The sequence below is a fragment of the Schistocerca nitens genome, chromosome 2 (genome assembly GCF_023898315.1).
Source record: "Schistocerca nitens isolate TAMUIC-IGC-003100 chromosome 2, iqSchNite1.1, whole genome shotgun sequence".
Classification (NCBI taxonomy): domain Eukaryota; kingdom Metazoa; phylum Arthropoda; class Insecta; order Orthoptera; family Acrididae; genus Schistocerca; species Schistocerca nitens.
The window spans coordinates 241,707,211-241,734,369 of record NC_064615.1 but is presented as its reverse complement, the minus strand read 5'-3'; the positions used below and the strand labels follow the sequence as shown (position 1 = coordinate 241,734,369).

The window sequence follows — 27,159 nt, the reverse complement described above, 5'->3', positions numbered from 1 at the left end:
GAATTCGACAATGTAAGGTGGTGCAATAAGTTCGAAATTCTGAGAAAAATATTGATAAGCTATAGGTAAAGGCGGGTAATAATCAACGTGTACAAGAACCAAGACGGAACAGTAAAAGTGGAAGACCAAGAACGAATTGCTCGGATTAAAAGGGTGTGAGACATGGTTGTAGTGTTTCGCCCTTACTGTTCAGTCTATACATCGAAGTAATAATGAGGTAAATAAAAGAAAGTTTCAAGAGTGGGATTTAAAATTCAGGGTGATAGCATATCAATGATATTTCTGACGGTATTGCTATCCTCCGTGAAAGTGAAGGAGAATTGCAGGATGTTTTGAATGGAATGAACACTCTGAGTTCAGAACACGGACTGAGAGTAAATCGAAGAAAGACGAAAGTAATGAGAAGTAGCAGAAGTGAAATCAGCGAAAAACTTTACTTCAAAATTGGGGATCACGAAGTAGACGAAGTTAAGGACTTCTGCTACCTAGGCTGCAGAATATTGTATGATGGATGGAGCAATAAGCACCTGAAAAGCAGACTAGCACTGGCGAAAATGGCATTCCTGGCCAAGAGAAGTATGCTAGTATCAAACATACCGTAGCTCTTCACTTGAGGAAGAAATGTCTAAGAATATAGTGAGATGTGGTACTACAGAAGAATAGGTGGATGGATAAGGTAAAGAATGAGGAGGTTCTCCGCAAAATCGACGATGAGAAGAATATGTGAAAAATTCTGACGGAGAGAAGGGACAGGATTACAGGACATCCATGGTACTAGAGGAGGCTGTGGAGGAAGACAGAATTCGGAATGCATCCAGCAAATAATTGAGAACATAAGGTGCAATTGCTGCTCTGAGACGAGAAGATTGGCACAGAAGAAGAATTTGTGACGGGCCGTATCAAACCAGTCGGAAGACTCCACATGCAACAATTCTCAAAGAGCAACTTGCACTGTTGGCGCACCCGACTTAATAATATTTCACGGCACGTTCATTCCATATCTCATCCTATTATCATCTACCTAGTTAGAGGTAAGGAGGTACGTGGTAAAAACGCTACACTGGGTGCACAAACTGGAACCTGCGCTAGGAATAAACTTCCTTATCGTCCATTAAAAGTTAATTTTGTCATTTGAACGCAACCTAAAGATATATTCTCACAGTTTAACGGTTCTGGCCAGGCGCAATACGCACTTGCACATAACTACTTAAGGATGAGCCAATAATTTCCAGTGAGAGGGGCCAAAATAAGCAATATTCATGTTTCGTGTTGTACATTTGGCGGTTCTCCTTCCACTGACGGTCTTCATTCTGTTTCACTGCTGCATCTTCGGTCAGCAATAAATATTATAACCATTTTTTTCAATATATGAAGTATACAGGCAACCGAATGCACAATTTTGTTGTAAAAACCTTGACCAGATTTCAGTACCACTGAAGAGTATCTTCTCCAGAAGGAAAGTCACGTATATTACATGACGTTACAATTGTAAACATATTTTGTATCAAAGGAGTGAAAGTCAAATAGTACAAAAAACTGAATAAAGTCCTCCATAGGACCAGTGAAAATTGTTATACACGTGCAGCCCATTTAAAAAGGTTTTCTTCGAGAAACTTATGCAATCAGTTGGCTGTATACTTTATATACTGAAAATTTGTTTACGGTTGCTGCTGTCAGCCATGTTTAAAATTGTATTATTACCATACTAATTAAATCGTTACAGATGTGTAAGTTAAAAAGCGAGAGTAACTGATGCTCTTTCATCCAGAGAATGCAGAAGAGTGGACTACATTATTTTACAGTTTTGTTTATGTAGCACACAGACTGTAAAATTCCGGATGTGGACTACAGTTCAAAGTAGCAGTTACTCGGTTTAGACGGTGAAATCACAAGATATATGACGGGAATTTACAATACCACGTATATTTTGCCTTTTTATTCCTCGTAATATGGTGCAGAGCAATTTAACGATAAAAATATCCAAACTAACGGAATACAGTTGTCACCAGATGTACTGCTGCCGTTGTTGTTGTTGTTGTTGTCGTCGTCGTCGTCGTCGTCTTCAGTCCAAAGACTGGTTTCATGCAGTTCTCCACAGAAATCAGTCGTGTGCTGTTGGCCTCCATGTACGATTTTTATACCCCACACTTCCCTTCCTAATCAAATTAATTATCCCTTGTACCTTAAATTTTGGCCCATTAAGCGATCATTTCTTTTTTCCTGTACTCCTTGCTCAACGTACATACTGAATAACAGCGGGGATACGTTCGTACCCTGTCTCAGTCCCTCCTCAATTACTGGCCTCGACTCTCCAAACTGTAGTCTGGTTCCCATTTCTGTTTCACTCGTTCCTGCATTTCTCCGAAACCCAAATGGATCTTTCTCCAAGTCGGCTTCTACCAGTTCCCGTTATTCCGAAGGCAATTCGTATTAGTAACTTGCATTCTGAAACAGATGAAAATATTCATATCAGCCACCGCCAGTCTTGTTTGAAATTGCTATTATCACTTTCCTCTTGAATTCCGAGTGTGTTTCGCCCGTCTCATGTAACTGACTCTTTTAGACTTGGTTCCACCAATGGAAGGTAGCATTTCGGGACATTGGGCAATAAGTTTCCTCCAGCGAACTCGATCAACTGCTAGGTTTTCAGCTCCCTCCCTGTTCATGTCCGTGCACTGAAGATCCTTCGCAAAAGTTCATTTCCAGTAGTCCTTCCTAACCTCCTCTGCCCATCCTTTAGTTTCCAGAACAGTACCGATTTAGGGATGCTTCACATTTCATGCATATAACATATACTCCAAGCTTTAGACTTCTTTCAGTAACGATTTTATGCCGGCTGCGTAGGCAACTTCTATCCAGCACTCATCACTTGGAAAGTGTTCCCCGTAGCTGATCTTGAGAATGCGCCTCAAGCTCTCTCGCCATATCCACACGTATATGGCCATATTTAGCATGAAAGATGCTATATGGCCATACTTACGGATTCTAATTGCCATATGACTCGTGTAACTGAAGTAAGAGTAATGGTTAGTTCTCACAAGGATCGTAGTACTCCACGTTACGTACATTGTTTCGATGTAGGTCTTCAATGCTGTGTCAAATTCTTCTTGCAGCATCACACGTCCCATCTTATTTATTTATTTCCCCTTCTCTTTCCATGTTGCATTGAGACCTTTCTTTCCTCCCTTCCATCTTTCAGCTTTCCTTCGTTGCTTTATATTAGCTTCCTACCTGATCTTTTTATATTCATACAGTTGCTTTCTTGTAGCCAAACATTTCTTTAATTTTTCTACTGGGCCTTTCTGCTTCGTGACCTCACACTTACTGTCACCTATTTTTAAGACGTTTTTGACCACTTTTGCATGCTTATTTTGCTGCAGTTTGGTATTTCCTTCTTTCATTAATTAAAGGGCCTTGACTTATTGAATACATCATTTTCGTACTTTCTTCTTTCTTCATCAATTAAATTTAATGCCTCAAGTGCAACTCAAAGACTCCTCCTGGGCGCTGTCTTGTAGTAGTTGTCCTGCCTTCGCTGTATCGTCTCTGAAACGTAGCGCTTCATCTTTTATTTCTATCGGCTTCTTCAGTCAGTCGTTGCCTATAGTTCTTGAAACCTGAGGCAACATCTGGCTGTTTCGATTCATATAGGTCGCTTCTTTTTAAAACTCTTATAATTATGCAATTTCAGTTCTCTTAATTTGCATTTCATAATTAATAGTTACGGTCAGAGTCGCCGTTTGCCCCCGGAAATGTTTTGCAGTTTGATATCGTCAGATACACAAATAACTTTAGATTTAACTGAACAAACACTGTTTCTTGCCTTGTTTCAAAAATTTTATTACTGTTGCTGTAAAACCTAGCCATTTTCAAGTACATTACTGTTTTCCAAAGATGATAATTCACAGATAAACGTGATGATAACTCAAAGATAGCCATCTCAACTTCTTAATGTATCGATTCGTGGCTTGATGTTACTTACAAGTAACATTTTGAAGGCAAAGAGTTTCTATATGTTTTTGTGTACCCCTCAGACAATAGGTAGTTGCTTGTTCAAAGCAAAATACAAACAACCAGCCATCACAAAAAGTGGGGTTCATAAAACAACATGCCGCGAGTGTCAGTCTTACTACATTGGACTGACGGGGAGGTCAATCTGCACCAGGCTTAAAGAACATCATAGAAGTTGGAGACTGAAGAAGCCCGATTCAGCCTTTTCAGAACATTGCCTTAACAAAAGCCGCAAATACATAATAGATGTGCAAGTCTTAGCCGCGCGAAGTGGCTGCGCGGTTTGAGGCTCCACGTCTCGGATTCCGCGGCCGCCCCTGCCGGAGGTTCGAGTCCTTCCTCGGGCATGGGTGTGTGTGTTGTTCTTAGCATAAGTTAGTTTAACTACTGTCTAAGTCTAGCGAGAGATGACCTCAGCAGTTTGGTCCCTTAGAAATTCACACATTTTCTTGCAAGTCTTACACACAGAGGGAAAAGGGGCTAAACTCAACCGGTTAGAAATTTTAGAAATTAAAAAACACGTGTGTACATCCCTACACGTATAATTAAACGATCAAACCCAATTCAATTATTCACCTCCTTTAGATGATATCGCAACTGCAGGATAGAAGAAAACCTTTGGGCCTCGCCGGCCGGAGTGGCCGAGCGGTTCTAGGCCCTACAGTCTGCAACCGCGTGACCGCTACGGTCACAGGTTCGGATCCTGCCTCGGGCATGGATGTGTGTGATGTCCTTGGGTTAGTTAGGTTTAAGTAGTTCTAAGTTCTAGCGAACTGATGACCTCAGATGTTAAGTCCCATAGTGCTCAGAGCCATTTGAACCATTTGAGCCTACATCTACATTTATACTCCGCAAGCCACCCAACGGTGTGTGGCGGAGGGCACTTTACGTGCCACTGTCATTACCTTCCTTTTCTGTTCCAGTCGCGTATGGTTCGCGGGAAGAACGACTGTCTGAAACCTCCGTGCGCGCTCGAATCTCTCTAATTCTACATTCGTGATCTCCTCGGGAGGTATAAGTAAGGGGAAGCAATATATTCGATACCTCATCCAGAAACGCACCCTCTCGAAAGCTGGCGAGCAAGCTACACCACGATGCAGAACGCCTCTTGCAGAGTCTGCCACTTGAGTTTGCTAAACATCTCCGTAACGCTATCACGGTTACCAAATAACCCTGTGCCGAAACGCGCCGCTCTTCTTTGGATCTTCTCTATCTCCTCCGTCAACCCGATCTGGTACGGATCCCACACTGATGAGCAATGCTCAAGTATACGTCGAACGAGTGTTTTGTAAGCCACCTCCTTTGTTGATGGACTACATTTTCTAAGGACTCTCCCAATGAATTTCAACCTGGTACCCGCCTTACCAACAATTAATTTTATATGATCATTCCACTTCAAATCGTTTCGCACGCATACTCCCAGATATTTTACAGAAGTAATTGCTACCAGTGTTTGTTCCGCTATCATACAATCATACAATAAAGGATCCTTCTTTCTATGTATTCGCAATACATTACATTTATCTATGTTAAGGGTCAGTTGCCACTCCCTGCACCAAGTGCCTATCCGCCTTTGGGCCTCAATCCATCAGTAGGTAAAAAGTTATTGGCTGATGCATATCTTTATTCCAAGGTATGTTTAGTCATGAATGAGATTTTCACTCTGCAGCGGAGTGTGCGCTGATTTGAAACTTTTTTATATTTAGTCATGTTGGTGTAACTGCTGAATTGTGTAATTCCATACATAATTTGTTAAAAATGGCGATTGAAGTAATTTTAAAGTAAGCCATGGATGGATACATTATGAAGTTGAGATGACAATCTTTTCCTTATCATCATGTTTATTTGTGCATTATCATCTTTGGGAATCATTAATGTACTTGAAGATGGGCTTATAACGCGAAACCTATGTTTGAAAGGTCTCTGTTGGATTCCTTTCATGTTTAATTTCTTAAATCTGTTGTCATTTACGGCATAAATTCCTCTTCTAAATTTATTGTGGCGTTTCTGACTATCTGGGAGGAGACTGAGTAGTGGAACGTGTTACTTTTACACATAAACAAGAACGATGTGTCACACTACTACACTTTAAAACACAGTTTATATGTAATTCATGTCACAGTCTCATACGGAACCTACATCCGCTTTCTTTTATATACAGTATATGATAAGATACTGTCATCCCCCTTCCCTTCTGTGTGAGAGGATGAATGAGCAAATGTATATCTAGTTGCATGCTTGAGGGTAGCAGACAAGCCTGTCTGCTAGAGAACAATAGGACCAACGTCGGAACAGGTAGCTACGCTTTCTAAAAGCAAAGAGGTTTCTATCCTTAGTATGGTCCTGTCCGTCCGTTGTCATGTTGGTATAGGAAGCTGCCCCTCTGGCCACTTCCGTTGGTATTTGTGAGCCACCCCTCAGGAAGGGACCAGTCAGTCTGTCGGTGGCGAGCGTCTGAAGTGGTAAGATCTCCGGCTAAGCGCGTGTCTGCTAAGTCCGTAGGACAATGGATTTCTTAAGTTCAGCCTAACTGAAAATTTAATCACCTTTATTTCAGGTTTAGCTCTAAAATATCTAATGTTAGCTTAAATTGCAGCGCAGTGTAATTCTCGTGTGAAGTTCAGATTATTTTCCGGTAGTTGCTTTGTCACTACTTTGTGAGTAAAGTGGAACCACGTGTTGATCAGTAACTCTAACTAAGATCAATCTTAAATGCGAATGCTTGTGTGATTATAACGTCTCGTCTTGACAATATTTTTCAATATAGCAACTTTTCTTTATGTTCAACCCACGTGGGGTGTACTTTGCGAGACCAGTACCACGTGCTTATATAACTGTTTGACCCATCAGGTTAATAGTAAGACGTTAGTAACCAGTTCGAGGTTTTTCTTTTGTAAATTCCTTTTCGATGTAATTTATTTTAATTATCAAAATTATTGTGGAGTTATACGCTTTGTGTAAACCAAGTTGACCACGTGCAGCATGTGGTGTAATCATCAAAGTAGCCCTCAGCTATTCTTTTTGGGAAGATTTCACAGAGAGTTAGTATGAATTTAGTATACCAGTGTGTGGTAATTACATGACGGACAGGATTGTGCTACGAACGTAATTTCTTTGGGTGAAAATTGAATCGGTTGGCTGTGGTTAATTTCCTCTTGCATATGTTTCAACGTTCTTCGTGTGTTATTTTATGGATGCAGTGTTGTATGCAGTCTCCCAATCTTGGTTCCATATTTGATGTGTTCCGTAAGATTACAATCTCACATTTTCACAATCCTAAATAAGGCACCAGCTTAGTTATGAATCGAGTTTAATATGCTGAAATTTCAATGATCAATCTTAAATAAATTTCCAAATATAAATTGATTTCTTTCTTTTTATTTAAATTCTCTTTTTTTATATATATATTACCGGTTGTTGTATGACTATTAAAAGATTATAATTAATGTTCGTCTGTTTGGGAATTTGGTAAACCTAGACTAGATACCTGGTGAAACAGTTGCGCAGTAATGCACGGTTAACATCCCCAGACAGCTCACAGCTTTTAACCCACTTTTATGGTCTTGAATAGCAGCACCGCTTGCAGATCAAATTAATGCAACAACGTTACTAGTTGTACAGTAACAATATTAAAATTTGTGAAACAAAGCAAAAAACAGAGTTTGTTTAGTTAATTTATGATGTTTCACCAAGAACCCACAGCTACTTCAATTAAAATGATATCTAGATTTCATAGAGGATATAGTTCCATCTGCAATAGCAGCAACAGTGTCAGACATGCGATTTATTTTGTTTTTTGGGAAAGATATTGTCGTTAATTACAATGCACAGAACAGTCATAAGTAGACAACAGTTAGATAAACATCACAGTCGGGGAAGGCGCTGGCCTCAGAGGCCTCCAGAAGTCACCGCGGCGTCACGACAGCACGACGGTGCGCCCGTCCAGGCCTTGCACGACGGGGCTGAACCTCTCCATGTAGTCCAGCATCACGTCCACGTCGACGCGGCCTGTGGGCATCAACACACACACGTCACGGTTCCGTCCAGGATCTGTTACTTTTCAAGACATGCAGCTAAAAACGGCAGGTGATTAAAAAAGAATCCATTAGCAGATGACTAAAGTATCGACGTGAAAGACGTGACGTACAGGACGATACTGAATTCACTGAACTCTGAAACTTATATTTCGAATTGTTTTTGAGAGTGAACGTAAAAGCTGATCCGCAAGTGAATCTGAATCTGTAGGTACAGTTGCTTAACACTAACTGTTTGAGATAAAAATTCAAGTGCGAGACTGAATAGAAAAATTTAACTGCACGAATCTTCAGAAAATCATGTCTTGTCTGAAACTTATTGTAATCACAAAATCTAACTATGAACTTTGATAAAAGAAAACTATATAATGAAGTAATAAGCAAACAGCTGCATATAAGAAATCTAATTTCTTGACCATTTTCGGGCACTTTGTGCCCTTCTTCGGAGGGCTGTACAGGAAAATACACCACAATAAGTAGGAGTCAGATAAGAATATTAACATTAAGGGCAGAAAGTTTAAAGATATGGTTGAAATCGCTCTAAGCACTATGGGACTTAACATCTCAGGTCATCAGTCCCCTAGACTTACAACTACCTAAACCTAACTAACCTAAGGACATCACACACAACCATGCCCGCGGCAAGATGCGAACCTGCGACCGTAGCAGCCGCGTGGTTCAGGAATGAAGCGCCTAGAACCGCTCGGCCACAACGGTCAGCGGGCAAAAAGTTAAAATTTTTTTTTTTAATCAAAGACAGAAAATAATACACATTTACCCCTATCGCTTTATTTGCGAGTATCAATAATAAAGTGCATACAGTACAATGCCAAGGTCCCAAAAATACACTCCTGGAAATGGAAAAAAGAACACATTGACACCGGTGTGTCAGACCCACCATACTTGCTCCGGACACTGCGAGAGGGCTGTACAAGCAATGATCACACGCACGGCACAGCGGACACACCAGGACCCGCGGTGTTGGCCGTCGAATGGCGCTAGCTGCGCAGCATTTGTGCACCGCCGCCGTCAGTGTCAGCCAGTTTGCCGTGGCATACGGAGCTCCATCGCAGTCTTTAACACTGGTAGCATGCCGCGACAGCGTGGACGTGAACCGTATGTGCAGTTGACGGACTTTGAGCGAGGGCGTATAGTGGGCATGCGGGAGGCCGGGTGGACGTACCGCCGAATTGCTCAACACGTGGGGCGTGAGGTCTCCACAGTACATCGATGTTGTCGCCAGTGGTCGGCGGAAGGTGCACGTGCCCGTCGACCTGGGACCGGACCGCAGCGACGCACGGATGCACGCCAAGACCGTAGGATCCTACGCAGTGCCGTAGGGGACCGCACCGCCACTTCCCAGCAAATTAGGGACACTGTTGCTCCTGGGATATCGGCGAGGACCATTCGCAACCGTCTCCATGAAGCTGGGCTACGGTCCCGCACACCGTTAGGCCGTCTTCCGCTCACGCCCCAACATCGTGCAGCCCGCCTCCAGTGGTGTCGCGACAGGCGTGAATGGAGGGACGAATGGAGACGTGTCGTCTTCAGCGATGAGAGTCGCTTCTGCCTTGGTGCCAATGACGGTCGTATGCGTGTTTGGCGCCGTGCAGGTGAGCGCCACAATCAGGACTGCATACGACCGAGGCACACAGGGCCAACACCCGGCATCATGGTGTGGGGAGCGATCTCCTACACTGGCCGTACACCACTGGTGATCGTCGAGGGGACACTGAATAGTGTACGGTACATCCAAACCGTCATCGACCCCATCGTTCTACCATTCCTAGACCGGCAAGGGAACTTGCTGTTCCAACAGGACAATGCACGTCCGCATGTATCCCGTGCCACCCAACGTGCTCTAGAAGGTGTAAGTCAACTACCCTGGCCAGCAAGATCTCCGGATCTGTCCCCCATTGAGCATGTTTGGGACTGGATGAAGCGTCGTATCACGCGGTCTGCACGTCCAGCACGAACGCTGGTCCAACTGAGGCGCCAGGTGGTAATGGCATGGCAAGCCGTTCCAGCATCTCTACGATCGTCTCCATGGGAGAATAGCAGCCTGCATTGCTGCAAAAGGTGGATATACACTGTACTAGTGCCGACATTGTGCATGCTCTGTTGCCTGTGTCTATGTGCCTGTGGTTCTGTCAGTGTGATCATGTGATGTATCTGACCCCAGGAATGTGTCAATAAAGTTTCCCCTTCCTGGGACAATGAATTCACGGTGTTCTTATTTCAATTTCCAGGAGTGTATATATGCAGGAGTAATAAGTAATACAACATCGAGTCAGTTAATACAATAAGAGCTCTTAGATGCTTACATGTAGTTCAATGTCTGCATAAAACTAGTACAAAGAAGCGAAACAAGAAGTCAAGACATCACGCCAGAACATGAGCCAGTCAGCCACTGGCATGCAGAACTTGAAGTTGGTTTCAGAGTGCGGGTGAAAGTATATAAAACAACAAAACAGCAAACCTGATGATAAATCAGATAAGTTAATATCGACGACAAGTGGCGCTATGGATGGAAATTATGGGAACTAATGTCCATACAGCTGTCGCGAGGTCAGTAGCATACTTTTAGGGACCGGTCAACAAAAACAAAGTGCTAAGCACATCATGGGACTGGAACAGGTGACTGGAGCAAGCGGACAGACTATTCACAATTTTAAGTATCGGAATGTGATGTATAGAGAACGAAGCGTGGGCACAAATATATGATAATGAAACAACTAGCACAGGAATATATGAAGATCGCAAATACGTTTCATGAAAGGATTGTGCCTAGCGGCTTTAATATGAGTTGTATGGTATTGTACGTTTTAGAACACGTCCGTGAATTGGTGTAGTGATCTCAATAGCGTGGCAGCGGGAAATACGCGAACTGGATCAAGGAGCGAAAAGCAATAATTGGAGTACATGGAAAAGCAATTCCCAGTCAGTACCTAAACGAAGACTCAAAATTAACTATAGGAGAAAGCAGACGTAGGCACTGTTGTATATTTTCGATACAGTGAATAACTAGCTCAGAAACGTGTACAAAGTCCGCCTGCAACGGCTAGAATTTCTACTGCTTGCCTCCGTGTTTTCCAAACCATGCCTTGGCCAGCAAAGTCGCCAGATCTCTATGCAGTTGAGAGCGTTTGGAGCACTATGGGCAGGGCCTCCCAACGAGCTCCACATTTTGACGACCTGACGCGCCAGTTGGACAGAATTTGGCACGATAGCCCTCAGGAGAATATCCAGCAACTTTGTCAATGAATCCAGGTCGAATAAATTCTTGCTTAAGGGCTAGAGGTGGACCAAAGCGTCATTGACTTGCTTACTTTGTGAAGGTCATTCACTTGAATAAATCACACAATTTTTTTGAAATTGTAATCATTTTATTGCCTGTACATGTACGTCATATCTGCTGATTTCTGCCTCATTCGGGTAATTCCTTCGTCGTGCGTCGTTTTTTGTCTAAGTGTATTAAAAACTGATTTGCGTTTAAATAAACGTTTTACATGATTTTGTAGAACAATTAAAATACAATCATTCATGGTGACAATGATGCTACGGTGTACTGGCGATGCTGGAAGTGCATGAAAATTATCATGGTCGTGAAGTAGGTGCAATCATGTGTATGGCTGTGGTGGTCTGTCGAACGGTAGGTAACGACTAAAAGTCGATGAGGCGAAGGAGGAGGGTTCGATGAAAATGGGAGAACAGTGTGAGGTGGAACGTTGTGACTAAGGTTAGAAGGATGGTTATATCTCGGGAAAGATTTCATCACTGGGAGTTGCCTTTAATTCAGGCGGAAGAGGAAGGATAATGAATGCATGGAATGTGGATGTAGTGGCGCATCAGGGAACCAGGTTTCGTGATTGGGCTGTGGGATACTGGATACCGCGACTGGGTTTTGTGATTAACGTATTTGAATTTAAGATGCTCGAGGAAGAGAAGATGTGGCAAGTGGATGAGTTAGTACAACATGCGAGTGGGAGAAGGTAGCTAAATATGGCAGGCGAGGTGGGGTGCATGTCTTCCCAAGGGTCCAAGGGATTTTTAGAATTTAGGGGGCGCAGAGATCAAGGCAACGTTGGCATAAAATCGTGTGTGGCGGATGAGGGATTTATAGGTGAGAAATATGTGAAATATGTATGTAGTCGCGCATCAGGGTATTTAGTTTGATGACTAAGCTGTGGGATATTGGATACCAGGGCTGAGTTTTGTGATTAATGTATTTTATCCGAAGGTGCTCGAAGAAGAGAAGAAGATGCGGGAAGTGGATGTGTTAGTGCAATAAGCGAGTTGGAGAGGGTAGGCAGATGGGGAAGGCGAGGCAGAGTGCATGTCTTTCCAAGAGTCCAAGGGATTTGTAGAATTTAGGAGAGGTGGAGATCCAGCCAATGTGGCCATAAATTAAGGTGGGTTGGACGAGCGATTTATGGGTGAGGATAATAACAGAAGGATGTAGAAAACACGTGTGTCCCAAAAGTAGTTTTATTCTGTTTTAGGTTTTGTGCTGGATGGGAAAGCGGTGTACATTCTAAGTCAGTTTCCTGTAGGGAGTTTAAATGCTTTACTGTGTTAGACGGAGGGATGGGTTGCTTGTAGCTGGAGAGATGGAAGTCTGGACAACAGATGTAATCACAACTTTTGATTGAAATAGAGTACGGGCAGCTCAAACCATCTACTTGAACTTTCCGCACTTCATGTCCAGCTGGTTAATATGAAGCTGGGAAAGACAGTTGGGACCTATCGGATGTAGCGTAGAGGATTAGTTCCAGTGTTTGCCACCAGCACAGATATTTGAGGGCGCCTACGGAGAACAGAGCGCAGTACAGTGAGAGAGATGGAAGAGACTGACCTATGGTGCGGCTGCGCGCCTCGTCCCGGAGCATGTAGAAGGCGTCGCCGCCCTCGGCCAGGAAGGAGTTGACGGCCACGGGGTACCAGGCGTCGTCCTTCAGCGGTTCGTAGCGCGGGACGTTGCAGGCCGCACACAGCACAGACACTCGCGTCACGCGCTGCCCCACCGGCTGCCGTACGTCGATCTCCACACGCAGACCTGCCGGCAGTGGAAACCCCATACGGTGTCAGTGCAGCGGACGTCCCGTACGCCTGCGACATCGGCATCCCGCATGACAGAACAGAGATGCGGGATGCCTTCATCACAGCGAGTGAAACGAGAGCAGATGTTTGCGGTACGACCGAGGCTGGTGTCTGTAATGGTACTTGAATTACGTAACCATTACGGCACCTCACCTCAACCTCTCCATACCAGCAATATTCTACTGTGTTTGCGTGAAGTAGTTAACATATTTCTGAGACAACTTTCAGATTTGATTTCATTAATGTAGAGGTACTTTGATACATCAGCCGGCCAGTGTGGCCGAGCGGTTCTAGGCGCTTCAGTCTGGAACCGCGCGACCGCTACGGTCACAGGTTCGAATCCTGCCTCGGGCATGGATGTGTGTGATGTCCTTAGGTTAGTTAGGTTGAAGTAGTTCTAAGTTCTAGGGGACTGATGACCTCAGAGGTTAAGTCCCATAGTGCTCAGAGCCATTTGAATCATTTGAAATTTTCACTCTGCAGCGGAATGTAACCTGATATGAAACTTCCTGGTAGATTAAAACTGTGTGCTGGACCGAGACTCGAACTCCAGACCGTTGCCTTTCGCAGGAAGTCCTCTACCAACAGAGCTACCCAAGCACGACTCACGACCCGTCCCCACAGCTTTACTTCCGCCAGTACCTCGTCTCCTACCTTCCAAACTTTACAGAAGCTCTCCTGCGAAACTTGCGGAATTAGCACTCCTGGAAGAAAGGAAAATGCGGGGACATGGCTTAGCCAGGAATTTTCGTATCAGCCTACACTCCGCTCAGAGTGAAAATTTCATTCTGGAAACATCCCCCAGACTGTGGCTAAGCCATTTCTCCCCAGTATCCTTTCTTCCAAGAGTGCTAGTTCCACAAGTTTTGCAGGATACCTTCTGCGAAGTTTGAATGGTAGGAGACGAGGTACTGGCAGAAGTAAAGCTGTGAGGACGGGTCGTGGGTTGTGCTTGGGTAGCTCAGTCGGTAGAGCACTTGCCCGCGAAAGGCAAACGTCTCGAGTTCGAGTCACGGTCCAGCACACAGTTTTAATCTTCCAGAAAATTTCAGTTAATTGCTATTTGTGGATGACACTAAAAAGTTGTCGTCCATCGTGGTCGTGTTGAAAAACGTCTACCCAACGCCACCCACAAATACTCAATGGGATTTCAGTAGGGGGAAGGGTCAGGGCAGTTCATTCGCCGAATATCCTCTTGCTCCGACAACTGGCTCACCTGCGTAGTTACAGGCAGCTGCGCATTGTTATCCACAAAATTGGAGTTGGGGCCGAATCCAATCCTGAAAAGACGCGCATGGCGAAGAAGTACAGTATTACAATAACGATGACTGGTGTGTGTACAGAGTTCAGAGATTCGGATTTCAGTCCCCCTGCAACATTATGTCTCCCTTAACACCAGTACCGCAAAACAATCATGTTCGATAATGTTCCTTGGTGTATTAGATATTCCCACCTACTGCCATATGACTCCTTAGGAAAACATATTCTAAATGACAAGCACAATATTGTGTACGTTCTACAGTATTAATTTGTATTGTTAACCAGTTCACAGATTACAATGCGATCATCGACTATAGTCGTCAAAAAGTGTACAGTATGTTAAACAGTAACTAAATATGAAGAGAACAAATAGGAAATATGTTACCACTGAGAAACGAAAATGCAGTGCCTATAAAACAATTTAAATTAAATTACCCTAATAAAATGAAATTAATATGTGAAATTAATATGTGAGAAGAGCACTGAACAATATCTTGGAGAGGTACTACATATGGAAGATGATACAGAAGTGGAGTAAAAGACAGAATTGAGAATTGGTACAACAGAACGTATGGAGTATATGCATAACGTTTTTTGATGTGTATAAAAACATGGGACTTAACATCTGAGGTCATCAGGCCCCTAGACTTAGAACTACTTGCACCTAACTAACGTAAGGACATCACATACACCCATGCTCGAGGCAGGTTTCGAATCTGCGACTGTAGCAGCAGCTCGGTTGTGGACTAAAGCGCCCAGAACCGCTCGACCACAGCGGCCGGTGTAAAAACAGTAATATAGCTTATAACACTATTTGTTTATGGTTCATCTAAATTTTTATAATTTTTTCCTTTAAAATTTTCGCATATTGGTACTAAATTTTCTGTGTATGTAAAGTAAAGTGTGCTGGATGTTGACATTCTTTACATTATATGTAAGTAATGTATGTAAAATACTGTTAAATTGTTTCTTATGACATTTTGTATTTAAAAATATTTGTGTGTATAAACTGTTCATGTTAATGTAAATTTGACAGTTGTAAGAAATGGTCACGCTTAGGAACAACATAAGAAACAGGTATTAGGGTAAAAGCCAGTGTGCTTTTGTTCGAAACGAAAGTGGCTCTGGGTAGTGGAAAAGGTGGCAAGGGCGAATTGACGCGCTACCTAGAGCAATCGCGGGAAGTAAGTCGCACAGTCTGTAGGCAGCAGTGAATGAGGCAACACCCTTGTGGAGCAGGAGAAGCTTTGCCTACAAATTTGCACAAAAATGCCTCGGATGAAGACTGAAAACGGCTCACGGCATAGCTGCGAGTTGTTGGACTACTGTATGTAAAATTGAACGACGCCAAGAAGAGAAATTGGGCCTATACAACAAAATACTTGCAGGTCGTAATGTGGGTAGTATACTGCCAATGTTGCTCGTCACACCCAAGCCTATATCCACCAAATAAGATTTTTTTTTTTTTGTATTTTACTTTTGTGCAGCGTGAACCATTAATTTAAACTATTTTTTTTTTTTTCTTCCAGTGAATAATCATTCTGGAACTTTCAAGAAACTGGTTCAGTCTGTTACTTCATCCTAATCATACACCTGTATAGGGTTCCTTCCTGGTGTTTGATTAATGCAGTATCCTGTTTTACAGACTTACGAGGTGCCATGTTAATATAAAGAGGCACCATTTAAATAGTTTTTATGTAAATTTTCCGAAGGTTCTTAACTATTGCAAACTGTTATAGTAAAAGTTTGCTTATGTAAAATTCAAGCAGAGTGAAGCCAAGTTAACAGAATCTTTTAAATGACTATATAGAATTAGTTCAAAGAATAGTAGCTTTTGAAAGATACTTCCAGTAAGAAAGAGGTTTTCTTGAAGTGTAATTTTCAGTATAAAAAGTGTGTGCTTTAGTATCTAAGTATTTTAGGATTCATGTTTACTGATTATGCAAAGTGCTTTTCTAAAGTTCCCCCCCCCCCCCCCCGGGGGCAAATTCTTTTTAGCTTCCTTGAAGGTATCTACTGCGCTTTTTCTCTTTTAAAAACGTAATGTATAAGGGTGTAGTCCAACATTGTTTAAGTTGAGTAATATTTATTTGGAGAAGCAACTTAAACAATAGCAAGAAAATAGGCAAAATTTATTCTTGTGCTTTTCCGAAACTTCACTCTTTCTTTGCCTGGACAGGCAAGTGAACTTGGAACTGAGTGGCCTAGCTTCAGTATAATACTAGTGATACTGCGTTTCTTTCTAACAGCTGGGTAAGATTTTACGAAACGAATTGAACAGTCTGATTTACTTATCCATTAGACACAACACACGGTCAAATCCTGTAAAAAGGGTACCTCTATTGATTAGCTTTTGCTATGAACTAGACTATCCTCCCATAGTGTACTTTATTTGTAAACTAAACTAAATGTAGTAAGAGGGTTATACGTGGCAACATAGAGACAGGGTTTTCTGTTATTTAGCCGGCCGGAGTGGCCGAGCGGTTCTAGGCGCTACAGTCTGGAGCTGCGAGACCGCTACGGTTGCAGGTTCGAATCCTGCCTCGGGCATGGATGTGTGTGATGTCCTTAGGTTAGTTAGGTTGTAGTAGTTCTAAGTTCTAGGGGACTGATGGCCTCAGAAGTTAAGTCCCATAGTGCTCAGAGCCGTTTGAAACATTTTTTTTCTGTTATTTAGCTAAAAGCATACTAAATTACAATAGTAGTGGTAGGGTTATAAGCTTAGCCATTGCCTGCTTGCTGTTGTGCTTTCGAGAAATCTGCAAAAATGTTGCAAACACGCGAGGTAAGTGGAAGTTCTGATTGGGGCCAGATAATTTTTGTACTTCAGTTGCGCATTTAATACACAACTTTTCATTAAAATTGCTACACCATGAAGATGACGTGCTACAGACGCGAAATTTAACCGACAGGAAGAAGATGCTGTGATATGCAAATGATTAGCTTTTCGGAGTATTCAGACGAGGCTGGCGCCGGTGGCGACACCTACAACGTGCTGACATAAGGAAAGTTTCCAACCCATTTCTCATACACAAACAGCAGTTGACCGGCGTTGCATGCTGAAATGTTGTTGTGATTCCTCGTGTAAGGAGGAGAAATGCGTACCATCACGTTTCCGACTTTGATAAAGGTCGGATTGTAGCCTATCACAATTGCGGTTTATCGTATTGCGACATTGCTGCTCGCGTTGATCGAGATCCAATGACTGTTAGCAGAATATGGAATCGGTGGGTTCACGAGGGTAATACGGAACGCCGTGCTGGATCCCAACGGCCTCGTATCACTAGCAGCCGAGATGACAGGCATCTTATCCGCATGGCTGTAACGGATCGTGCAGCCACGTCTCGATCCCTGAGTCAACAGATGGGGACGTTTGGAAGACGACAACAAACTGCACGAACAGTTCGATGATGTTTGCAGCAGCATGGACTATCAGCTCGGAGACCATGGCTGCGGTTACCCTTGACGCTGCATCACAGACAGGAGCGCCTGCGATGGTGTACTCAACGACGAACCTGGGTGCACGAATGGCAAAACGTCATTTTTTCGGCTAAATCCAGGTTCTGTTTACAGCATCATGATGGTCGCATCCGTGTTTGGCGACATCGCGGTGAACGCACATTGGAAGCGTGTATTCGTCATCGCCATACTGGCGTATCACCTGGCGTGATGGTATGGGGGTGCCATTGGTTACACGTCTCGGTCACCTCTTGTTCGCTTTTGACGGCACGTTGAACAGTGGACGTTACATTTCAGACGTGTTACGACCCGTGGCTCTACCCTTCATTCGATCCCTGCGAAACCCTACATTTCAGCAGGATAATGCACGACTGCGTGTTGCAGGTCCTGTACGGGCCTTTCTGGACACAGAAATGTTAGACTGCTGCCCTGGCCAGCACATTCTCCAGATCACTCACCAATTGAAAACGTCTGGTCAATGGTGGCCGAGCAACTGGCTCGTGACAATACGCCAGTCGCTACTCTTAATGAACTTTGGTATCGTGTTGAAGCTGCACGGGCAGCTGTACCTCTACACGCCATCCAAGCTGTGTTTGACTCAATACCCAGGCGTATCAAGGCCGTTATTACGGCCAGAGGTGGTTGTTCTGGGTACTGATTTCTCAGGATCTATGCACCCTAATTGCGTGAAAATGTAATCACATGTCAGTTCTAGTATAATATATTTGTTCAATGAATGCCGTTTATCATCTGCTTTTCTTCTTGGTGTAGCAATTTTAATGACCAGTAGTGTACATAGACAAGATGAATTGAAACGTGTTATAGTTCAGTTGATATTGGGGTCTGTTTAGCATAAGATTAGCATACGAGTTTAAGTTGGATAACAGTTCATGTGGACATAGTTTAGGCAATACGCAGACTTTTTGTAGAGCGGGAGGTAAATTTTCGATGCATTTCATACGGAATCACATAGTGGGGAACATAACACTCACTGTACCTGCAAAACTATGTATTTATACGACAAGTAGTTCATAAGTGACGGCGGCTTAAGCATTCAGACGCGTGAGAAACTAGATTTTCTTGAAACGGAGCGCTATCATGGAGCAATAAAAGTGAAATGGCTGCAGCGCCGCTCACCGGAGTAGTGCAGGAGGTATCTGAAGTAGAGCGGGCCCTGCCTCTTGCTCCTCCACGTGTTCGTGTCGTTGACGGAGAACTCGAGCGCCTTGCGCAGCGTCGCCCCTGTGATCTCGATGATGTCTATCGTGTTCTCGAACGGCAACACCGTAATCAGATCGCTGTAAGTTATGGCTGCAATACAGAAATACTCACATCACTACATTAATATTAATAAGAACATGCTCTTCAGAAATATAATTGCTCAAAAATTTGTATTTAAGATTTTTGTTAGGACAGCACTTCTGTTCTTTTGCGTGCTCTCTAGGTCTGTTTATATTTTGTGAGCAATGCACCATATTTTATGGAAATGGTCGGTTTAGGGCGAATTATACCTTGGCCAGTCCTAAAATCAGAATAAAGAAAAATATATATAAAGGTAGGGGTGTAAATGTGGAAGCGTGTGGGTAATGTGGAAACGTCTAGTATGTGGCCTCCAGACTGCTGCACTCTAGTGGGGCAGCCATAAATTGTTGCAATTAGTTCCTATTTGTCACGGTAGAGGGTTAGAAGTCAGTTGAGCAACAGACGCCGTGACAGTGATGCAATTTACGTTCGTGCATTTTTTTTCGAGGTGAGTTTTGGTATTACATTTATCTACCGGTACATATTTTGTAGTTATCTTTCTTTACGTCTGATAGCTTATAAAGGGAGGTGCACAGAAGGTTTTAGCAGTCATTTGTCAACCTTAAATGGATAGTTGCTTAAAGTAATCCACCGAAATTTAAAATGGCCATTGTGTAGGTAATGTGGAAGCATACATACGATGGGATTGTGGAAACGTTTCCACAATACCAACGTCAAATACATTACTTCTAATATGTTTTGCGTCTGTTTCTAGATGCCACGAAAGCTAACTGATCGGAAACCAAGAGCTATTGTGAAGAAGTGGAATGCTGAAAACATGATTAAGGCTATAACAGCCTTAAGGGAAAAGCAGATGGGGTTAAGAAGAGCAGTAAAAGCTTTCAGTTTACCTCAGACGACACTTCAAAGGTTTGTGCATAGTGATATGTCAACTGAAGAAAGTGTTTCTTTGAGACTTGTACGTAAGCCTGTACTCCCTGGTGCTATTGAGAAGCAGTTGTTACAGTATCTCATTGAAATAAATAATAGTCGCTTCTATGGCCTTACCAGATTAGATATCAAGAGAATGGCATATCAGCTAGCGGAAAGGAATAATATTAATCATCCTTTTACTTCAAATGCTGCAGGTAGAATTTCGTTTGATCTTTGTCTTAGACGACACAGAAATAAACTCACAATCCACAAACCTATTCTAGAGAGCAAACGAGTTCAACAAAGAAGCTGTAGACAACTGTTTTGACATTTTGGAATCTGAGTACAGTAAACACTCCTATAGTGCTGATCGTGTGTACAATGTGGACGAGAATGGGCTCTCTATCGTCCAGAGCAGAATACCACATGTAATTGGACTGAAAGGTAAACGTCAAGTAGGTGCTCTCATATCAGTAGAGCGAGGATCCCTTGTGACTGTCATATGCTGTATGAGTGCTGGTGGTACTTTCATGCCACCAGGGATGATTTTACCTAGGAAGAACTGGACTGATACTCTATTGAAAGGAGCACCACCTGGAACAATTGTTAAATGCAATCCTTCAGGCTGGATTCAAACCGAGCTCTTATCCGAGTGGTTTGACCACTTCATTTCTAAGGCACATCCCTCAAAAGAATCTCCTGTGTTGGTATTTCTTGATGGGCATAACAGTCATGCCAGAAACCTTCAAGTTATAAAATGTGCAAGGGAGAACCATGTTACAATCGTGAGCATTACGCCTCACACCTCTCATAAAACTCAGCCACTTGATAAGAACTTTATGATCACTCTAAAAACCTATTACGCTGAGTACGTTCGCCAATGATTGCGGCACAGCAGCCGGCCCTTAGTAACATATGACATATGAGTTGTTTGGGAAAGCCTACCTAAAGTGCCAGAGTGGCTCTACTGCTGCAAAAGGATTTTTGGAGACTGGAATTTTCCCATGTGACAGGACTGTTTTTGCAGAAATCGACTTTATAGCTTCCACATCGGCTTTAGATGAGACCAGAAGTCTGAGAGGAACTTATGAGAATCCAGCATCTCCAGGTGGAAGTAATGACCTCAGACAAGAAGACACTCAGAAAACATTCAGACCTGTGACAACTGGCAGCCCAAGTGAAGATGGCCAAAGAGAAAGCAGAAGGTCAACATCGTTGTCAAAAACCTCATCAAACACGTGAGTGTCTCCACAAGATATCATGCCAATCCCTCCTCTAAAGAGGAAGGTTTCCAACAGAGGTCTTAAGCCAGGTTAATCAGCCTTATAAAACACGCCTTGGAGACTCCTTACTGAAGGGTAAACAGAAGCTTCCTAAGGCACCGGCCAAAAGCAAGAAAAAAAACGTGAAGATCCTACTAGAAAACCATGCAAAAAACGGTTTAAGTTTTCTAAGGATTCAGATGAAGAGCCCAATGCACCAACTGTCTCTCTCAGATTTGAATCTCCCAGTTGGGGAAGAAAAACCTACTGAAGAAGATGCCATTTGTATTTTTTGTGGAGGCGCATTTTCCAAAGACGTTCGGGGAGAATTGTGGAGTCACTGTGTGTGCCGGAAATGAAGGAGATATTTATATATGCGATTTTTGCAAGTGAACTTCGCTTATGAAGCATTTTTCTATTACAGCTACGTTTAAAAATATTTTTGTGTAATTTAAATTTAATATAAAATGAAATAGTTTCTAACATTTTTAATAGTTTTCGTTTGAAGTAGTCAGTTTCCACAATTTTAAGGCATTTCCCCATTACCCGCAGTTCTTGAAAAATTAATGAGTTGTTGTGCAAGCAGAAAATGTTTTTTTTTAATTTTTAACATATTTAGTTTTTGTGTTTCATAATATTACAATCACTGCTAAAACATTATGAATTAGCTTTGGCTGATTTTTGAAGCTGAAAGAGAAGTAAACATTTCTTTTATACAGCAAAAACAAACTGGGTTTCCACATTTACACCCCTATCTCTATGAATTTATAACAATAATTGTATGTATGTATGTCTGTATGAACGTCTAAAATTTCCACCTAACTTGCTAAATATATCACTTAGAATGTGGAAAGAAACACTGTGGGGATAAAAGTTGTCTACTCCCCTCAGAGGTGGGGGTGAAAAAGGTTGACACAGAAATATAGCTCAGAAACATCTAGAGCAGTTTCAAGTAAATTTTGTGAATAATCACTCATTATGTGTCTTATTTGTTGCGGGTGGTTATAACAAACGTGCAGCTTCTCACGGGGTTCTGACGGTGGCTGTAATTATCGTACGTAGCGAAACTTGTTACATGTGCTAATGTGTTAATGAGGAACCGATTTACGCAGGAAAACAAATTAACAGGTGCAAATCTGGCGCTGTACACTTTTAGTATGACGGTATGAGACCCACACTGTGACTTGACAAGCTACAACGCGAGTGGACAGAATGGTTATCGAGAAGAATGACAGTGCACTGTTGGTGAAAATTTTTTGTGAGAACGTGAGCAGTTCAGTGCTGTATTGAGAGAGTATCTCCAACTGAAAGGTCTGAGGAGACGTCCGATGTCATTAAAAGGTTTAAAGAAGATGATAATGGAATTTCAAAACACGGGTGAGCTTGTTGTGGCACCTGGAAGAGAAAGGCGTCTTGTTCCGATGGAAGTTATTGACGAGGCTGTTGTTGCTGTAACTGACCACGCAGCACGTGACCCGGCTAACGCTAGTGCTCGTTCTACATCCTGTGGTCAACAGTACGGAAAGTTTTGTGGTCTGTTTTAGACTAGTATCCGTACAAGACCCAGACGATGCATTAACTGAAACCCGTAGCAACGTTCTGAATTAGCTCCTCTGCTTCTGGGACGTATCGAAATTGATGACGCTCGGCCGTGCAACATTCTATGGAGTGCAGGGAATGCACAGAACTGCCGAATTTGGTATGCTCTTAAACCACGTCTTGTGCACGAAGAGCCACTGCACTCGCCGTATGAGGCTGTGTGGTGTGAATTGACAAGCACGTTTACTCCTGGTCCGTTCTTCTTTCAAGAGAATACACCGAGTGGGCCTGGCAGGTGTACCTTGAGTCTGCACGTTATTGAGGTCTCCTTGTACAGCATGTGCTTTGGAAGAGCGCAAGTGCGTGGAAACCACCGTTTTCATACAAGATGGTCCAACACCTCATATCGCTCGCCCTGTGAAATATCTGCTTAATATGACCTTCCACGAACGTATTATCTCCAGAGGTTTTCCAGGCGCACGCCCGGCAAGATCACCTAATCTGAATCCATGTGACTTTCAGCTCTGCTATTATCTAAAAGAACGCGGTTTCCAAGAACACATGCTGTCTCCACCTGACATGAAAGCCGTTGATTATACAGGCACACATTGCTCAGATTCCACCGGAAATGCTGCGAGAACTATTGATAATGTCGTTTTACGGATGCAGCACGTCATTGACATCACCAGTGTTCATCTTGAGCGAATTGCGTAAGCGTCACTTAATAATGAAATCAACATTATACCTTTCTCACTTGTTTGACGTCTCCTGCCCAAGTTCCGTTGCTAATCGATTATATAGGAAAACATTTCAATACGTGTGTAAGCATAGCGCCAGGCCGGCCTGATTGGCCGAGCGGTTCTAGGCGCTACAGTCTGGAACCGTGCGACCGCTACGGTCGCAGGTTCGAATCCTACCTCGGGCATGGATGTGTGTGATGTCCTTCGGTTAGTTAGGTTTAAGTAGTTCTAAGTTCTAGAGGACTGATGACCTCAGAAATTAAGTCCCATAGTGCTCAGAGCCATCTGAACCATAGCGCAAGATTTGCACCTGGTGAAAAAAAAGTTAGAGATGGTATGAGAACCGGTCACTTGTAATAAATATTCGATAAAGACCAATATTAGTACAGAATCCATCGTTTTCTGGGTCGTTAGCCACATTGGTGACAGAACCAAACCGATGTCTGCCCGACTTGGCACAAGTACACTTGCTTTCTGGAAAAAATGCTGAGACAGAGACCCCTAACACTCCTCTGACTGAGGGTCGAGAGATGACAAAAACATAGCTCAAAAACTCCTGATGCAGTTTGTACCAAACTTGCTATACATATGCGACTCATTTTTCGTCTAAAAATACTATGGGAAGATGTCCCTACTACGAGTTGTAGTTGGGGCGGAGATGTGGATGGGCATTCGAAAACGACCGAATTTCTTTCCTGTATGTAGCCGACTTGTAATGCTTCAAAACTACCAAGCCCAATCTGTCTTTTCTTTGCGTTGTTCAGTTGCGTCAACCAAATCGTGAGAATGATCAATGTACACCAAGCAATGAAAAGTATCCAGACACCCCCAAAAAACATATGTTTTTCATATTTGGTGCATTGTGCTACCAGCTACTGCCAGGTACTCCGTATCAGAGACCTCAGTAGTCATTATACATCGTGAAACGGCAGAATGGGGCGCTCCGCGGAACTCACGGACTTTGAACGTTGTAACATGATTGGGTGTCACTTGTGTCATAAGTCTCTACGCGAGATTTCCGCACTCTTAAACATCCCTAGGTCCACTGTTTCCGATATGATAGTGAAGTGGGAACGAGAAGGGACACATACAGCACAAAAGCGTACAGGACGACCTCGTCTGTTGGCTGACAAGAGACCGCCAACGGTTGAAGACGGTCGTAATGTGTAACAGGTAGACATCTATCCAGACCATCACACAGGAATTCCGAACTGCATCAGGATCCACTGCAAGTGGAGGTGAGAAAACTTGGAGCGGCTGCTCATAAGCCACAGATCACGCCTGTAAATGTCAAACGACGCCTCGCTTGGTGTAAGGACCGTAAACATTGGACGACTGAACAGTGGAAAAACGTTGTGTGGAGTGAGGAATCACGGTACACAATGTGGTGATCCGATGGCAGGATGTGGGTATGGCGAATGCCCGGTGAACTTCATCTGTCACGGGGGGAGGGGAGGGGGGGTAGTGCCAGCAGTAAAATTCGGAGGCGGTGGTGCTATGCTGTGGTCGTGTTTTTCGTGGAGGGGACTTGCACCCCTTGTTGTTTTGAGTGGCACTATCACAGCACAGGCCTACATTGATATTTTAAGCACCTCCTTGCTTCCCACTGTTGAAAAGCAATTCGGGGATGGCGATGCATCTTTCAGCACAATCGATCAGGTGTTCATAACGCACGACCTGTGGCGGAGTGGTTACACGACAATAATATCCCTGTAACATCCCTGTAATGGACTGGCCTGCACAGGGTCCTGGCCTGAATCCTATATAACACCTTTGTGATGTTTCGGAAAGCAGACTTCGTGCCAGGCCTCACCGACCGACATCGATACCTCTCCATGGAAAATGGGCTGCCATTCCCCAAGAAACCTTCCAGCACCTGACTGGACGTATACCTGCGAGAGTGGAAGTTATCATGAAAGCCAACACTATATTGAATTCCAGCATTACCGATGGAGGGCGCCACGAACGTGTAAGTCATTTTCAGCCAGGTGTCCGAATACTTTTGATCACATAGTGTATGCGAAATATATATATGTGTAAAATACACTGACGGGAAAAAATCATAACATCCAAAAATAATTCATCTAGAGTAAACAAATTTTGCGAATACATTTGTATATGTAAGTGATTAATATTGCAAGATCACAGGATAATGTAAGCGATGGATAAGGCATTGCAAATGTGAAATGCTGATACATTAATAACCGGTGTAACCGCCGGAATGTTGAATGAGGGCATGCAAATGAGCATGCATTGTGTTGTACAGGTGCCAGATGTCAGTCTGCGGCCTGGAGCTTAATGCCTGTTGCACTACGTCGGTCGATACAGGGAAAGTTAATGCCGTTTGTGGATGACGCTGGAGCTGTCGAGCGATGGTGATGTCCCACGTGTGCTCGACTGGAGACTGATATGGTGATCAAACAGGCTAAAGAAACATGTCGTCACTTTGTAGAGCATATTGGATTACATCAGCAGTATGTGGACGAGTTGTATCCAGTTAGAAAACATCCTCTGGAATGCTGTTCATGAATGGCTGCAGAACAGGTCGAATGACCAGACTGGCGTACAGTTTTGTAGTCAGGGTGCTTGGGATAACCACGAGAGTGCTCCTGCTGTCATAAGAAATCGCACTCCAGTTGTAGGTCTAGTGTGTCTTGGCCGCAGCAGATTCGATACAGCTCTAACAAAAACAAGGCCTTGACTGGCACCGAAAAAGAATAATGTTTCATCAGAAAACACAACAGATCTCGACCCTGGCCTGCAATGAGCTCTCGCTTGACACCACTGTACTCGCAAATGGCGGTGGTTTTGTGTCGGTGGTTCGGAGCTATCCTTGAAGTAACTTGTTGCTCAGATTGCTACCGAACACGATGGTCTTCCCTCTCGATAGTGCCACGTGGCTGTCCGGAGACCGGTCTTCTTGTGACCGTACATTCTCGCGACCACCGCTGCCAGCATTCAGGTAGCTGTAGTGGTTACATTCGTGACAAGTCTTTCTGCAATATCGCACATGGGACAGCCTACACTTCACAACCTCGCTCAGATACAGTGTGGTGTTGATAACGGTGTCTTCGTCGCGTTAAAGGCATTCTTGACTAACATCAACTCACCACGTCCAGTCTCAAAGGTAACTAACGCTCACGACCGTTACAGCGTGTATTTCAAGCACACTGTGGGGCGGCTGGTGAAAAAAATTATGGTGGTATAAAATTTTGTAGAATGTAGAACCACTTCCCGGCCGATTAACCATATGTGCGGCGGCGGGTGAAATTATTGTTCTTAAAAATGTTCCTATTATTTTTGCTGTTGTTTGCCGTTCTCAACACTGGCTCTCTAACTACAATATTCGCTACCAGAAAGTGATTAGCAAAACGTGAAGCCTGTAATTAGAATTCCTAGTGCCCACTTCATCTGAGAATACACTTATAGTTACAGCTTATAGCTCTGAGGAATTAGGAGAATGTCTGGGATTCATAATCAAAAACTATCGTGAAAAAACTTTCTCTATATTCTGAAAATCACAGGTAAAACAAAGAATCCACCCAATCTGACTAACAGAGCAGTTCAGAGTCTAATGCG

General features: G+C 43.3%; 1 protein-coding gene across 1 annotated transcript in view; it reads right to left on the bottom strand.

Annotated features, from left to right (window-relative positions):
• Positions 1–7,775: 7,775 nt before the first annotated feature.
• The window catches only part of LOC126235961 (apyrase-like), a 174,276-nt gene continuing 154,892 nt past the window's right edge, over positions 7,776–27,159 (bottom strand). Inside the window, exons 7-9 of the mRNA XM_049944933.1 lie at positions 19,002–19,175; positions 12,901–13,101; positions 7,776–8,019 (exon numbers count right to left, since the gene is read on the bottom strand). Coding sequence (XP_049800890.1) covers positions 7,928–8,019; positions 12,901–13,101; positions 19,002–19,175 — 467 coding nt within the window. The 3' untranslated portion in view covers positions 7,776–7,927. The remainder of the gene's footprint in view (positions 8,020–12,900; positions 13,102–19,001; positions 19,176–27,159) is intronic.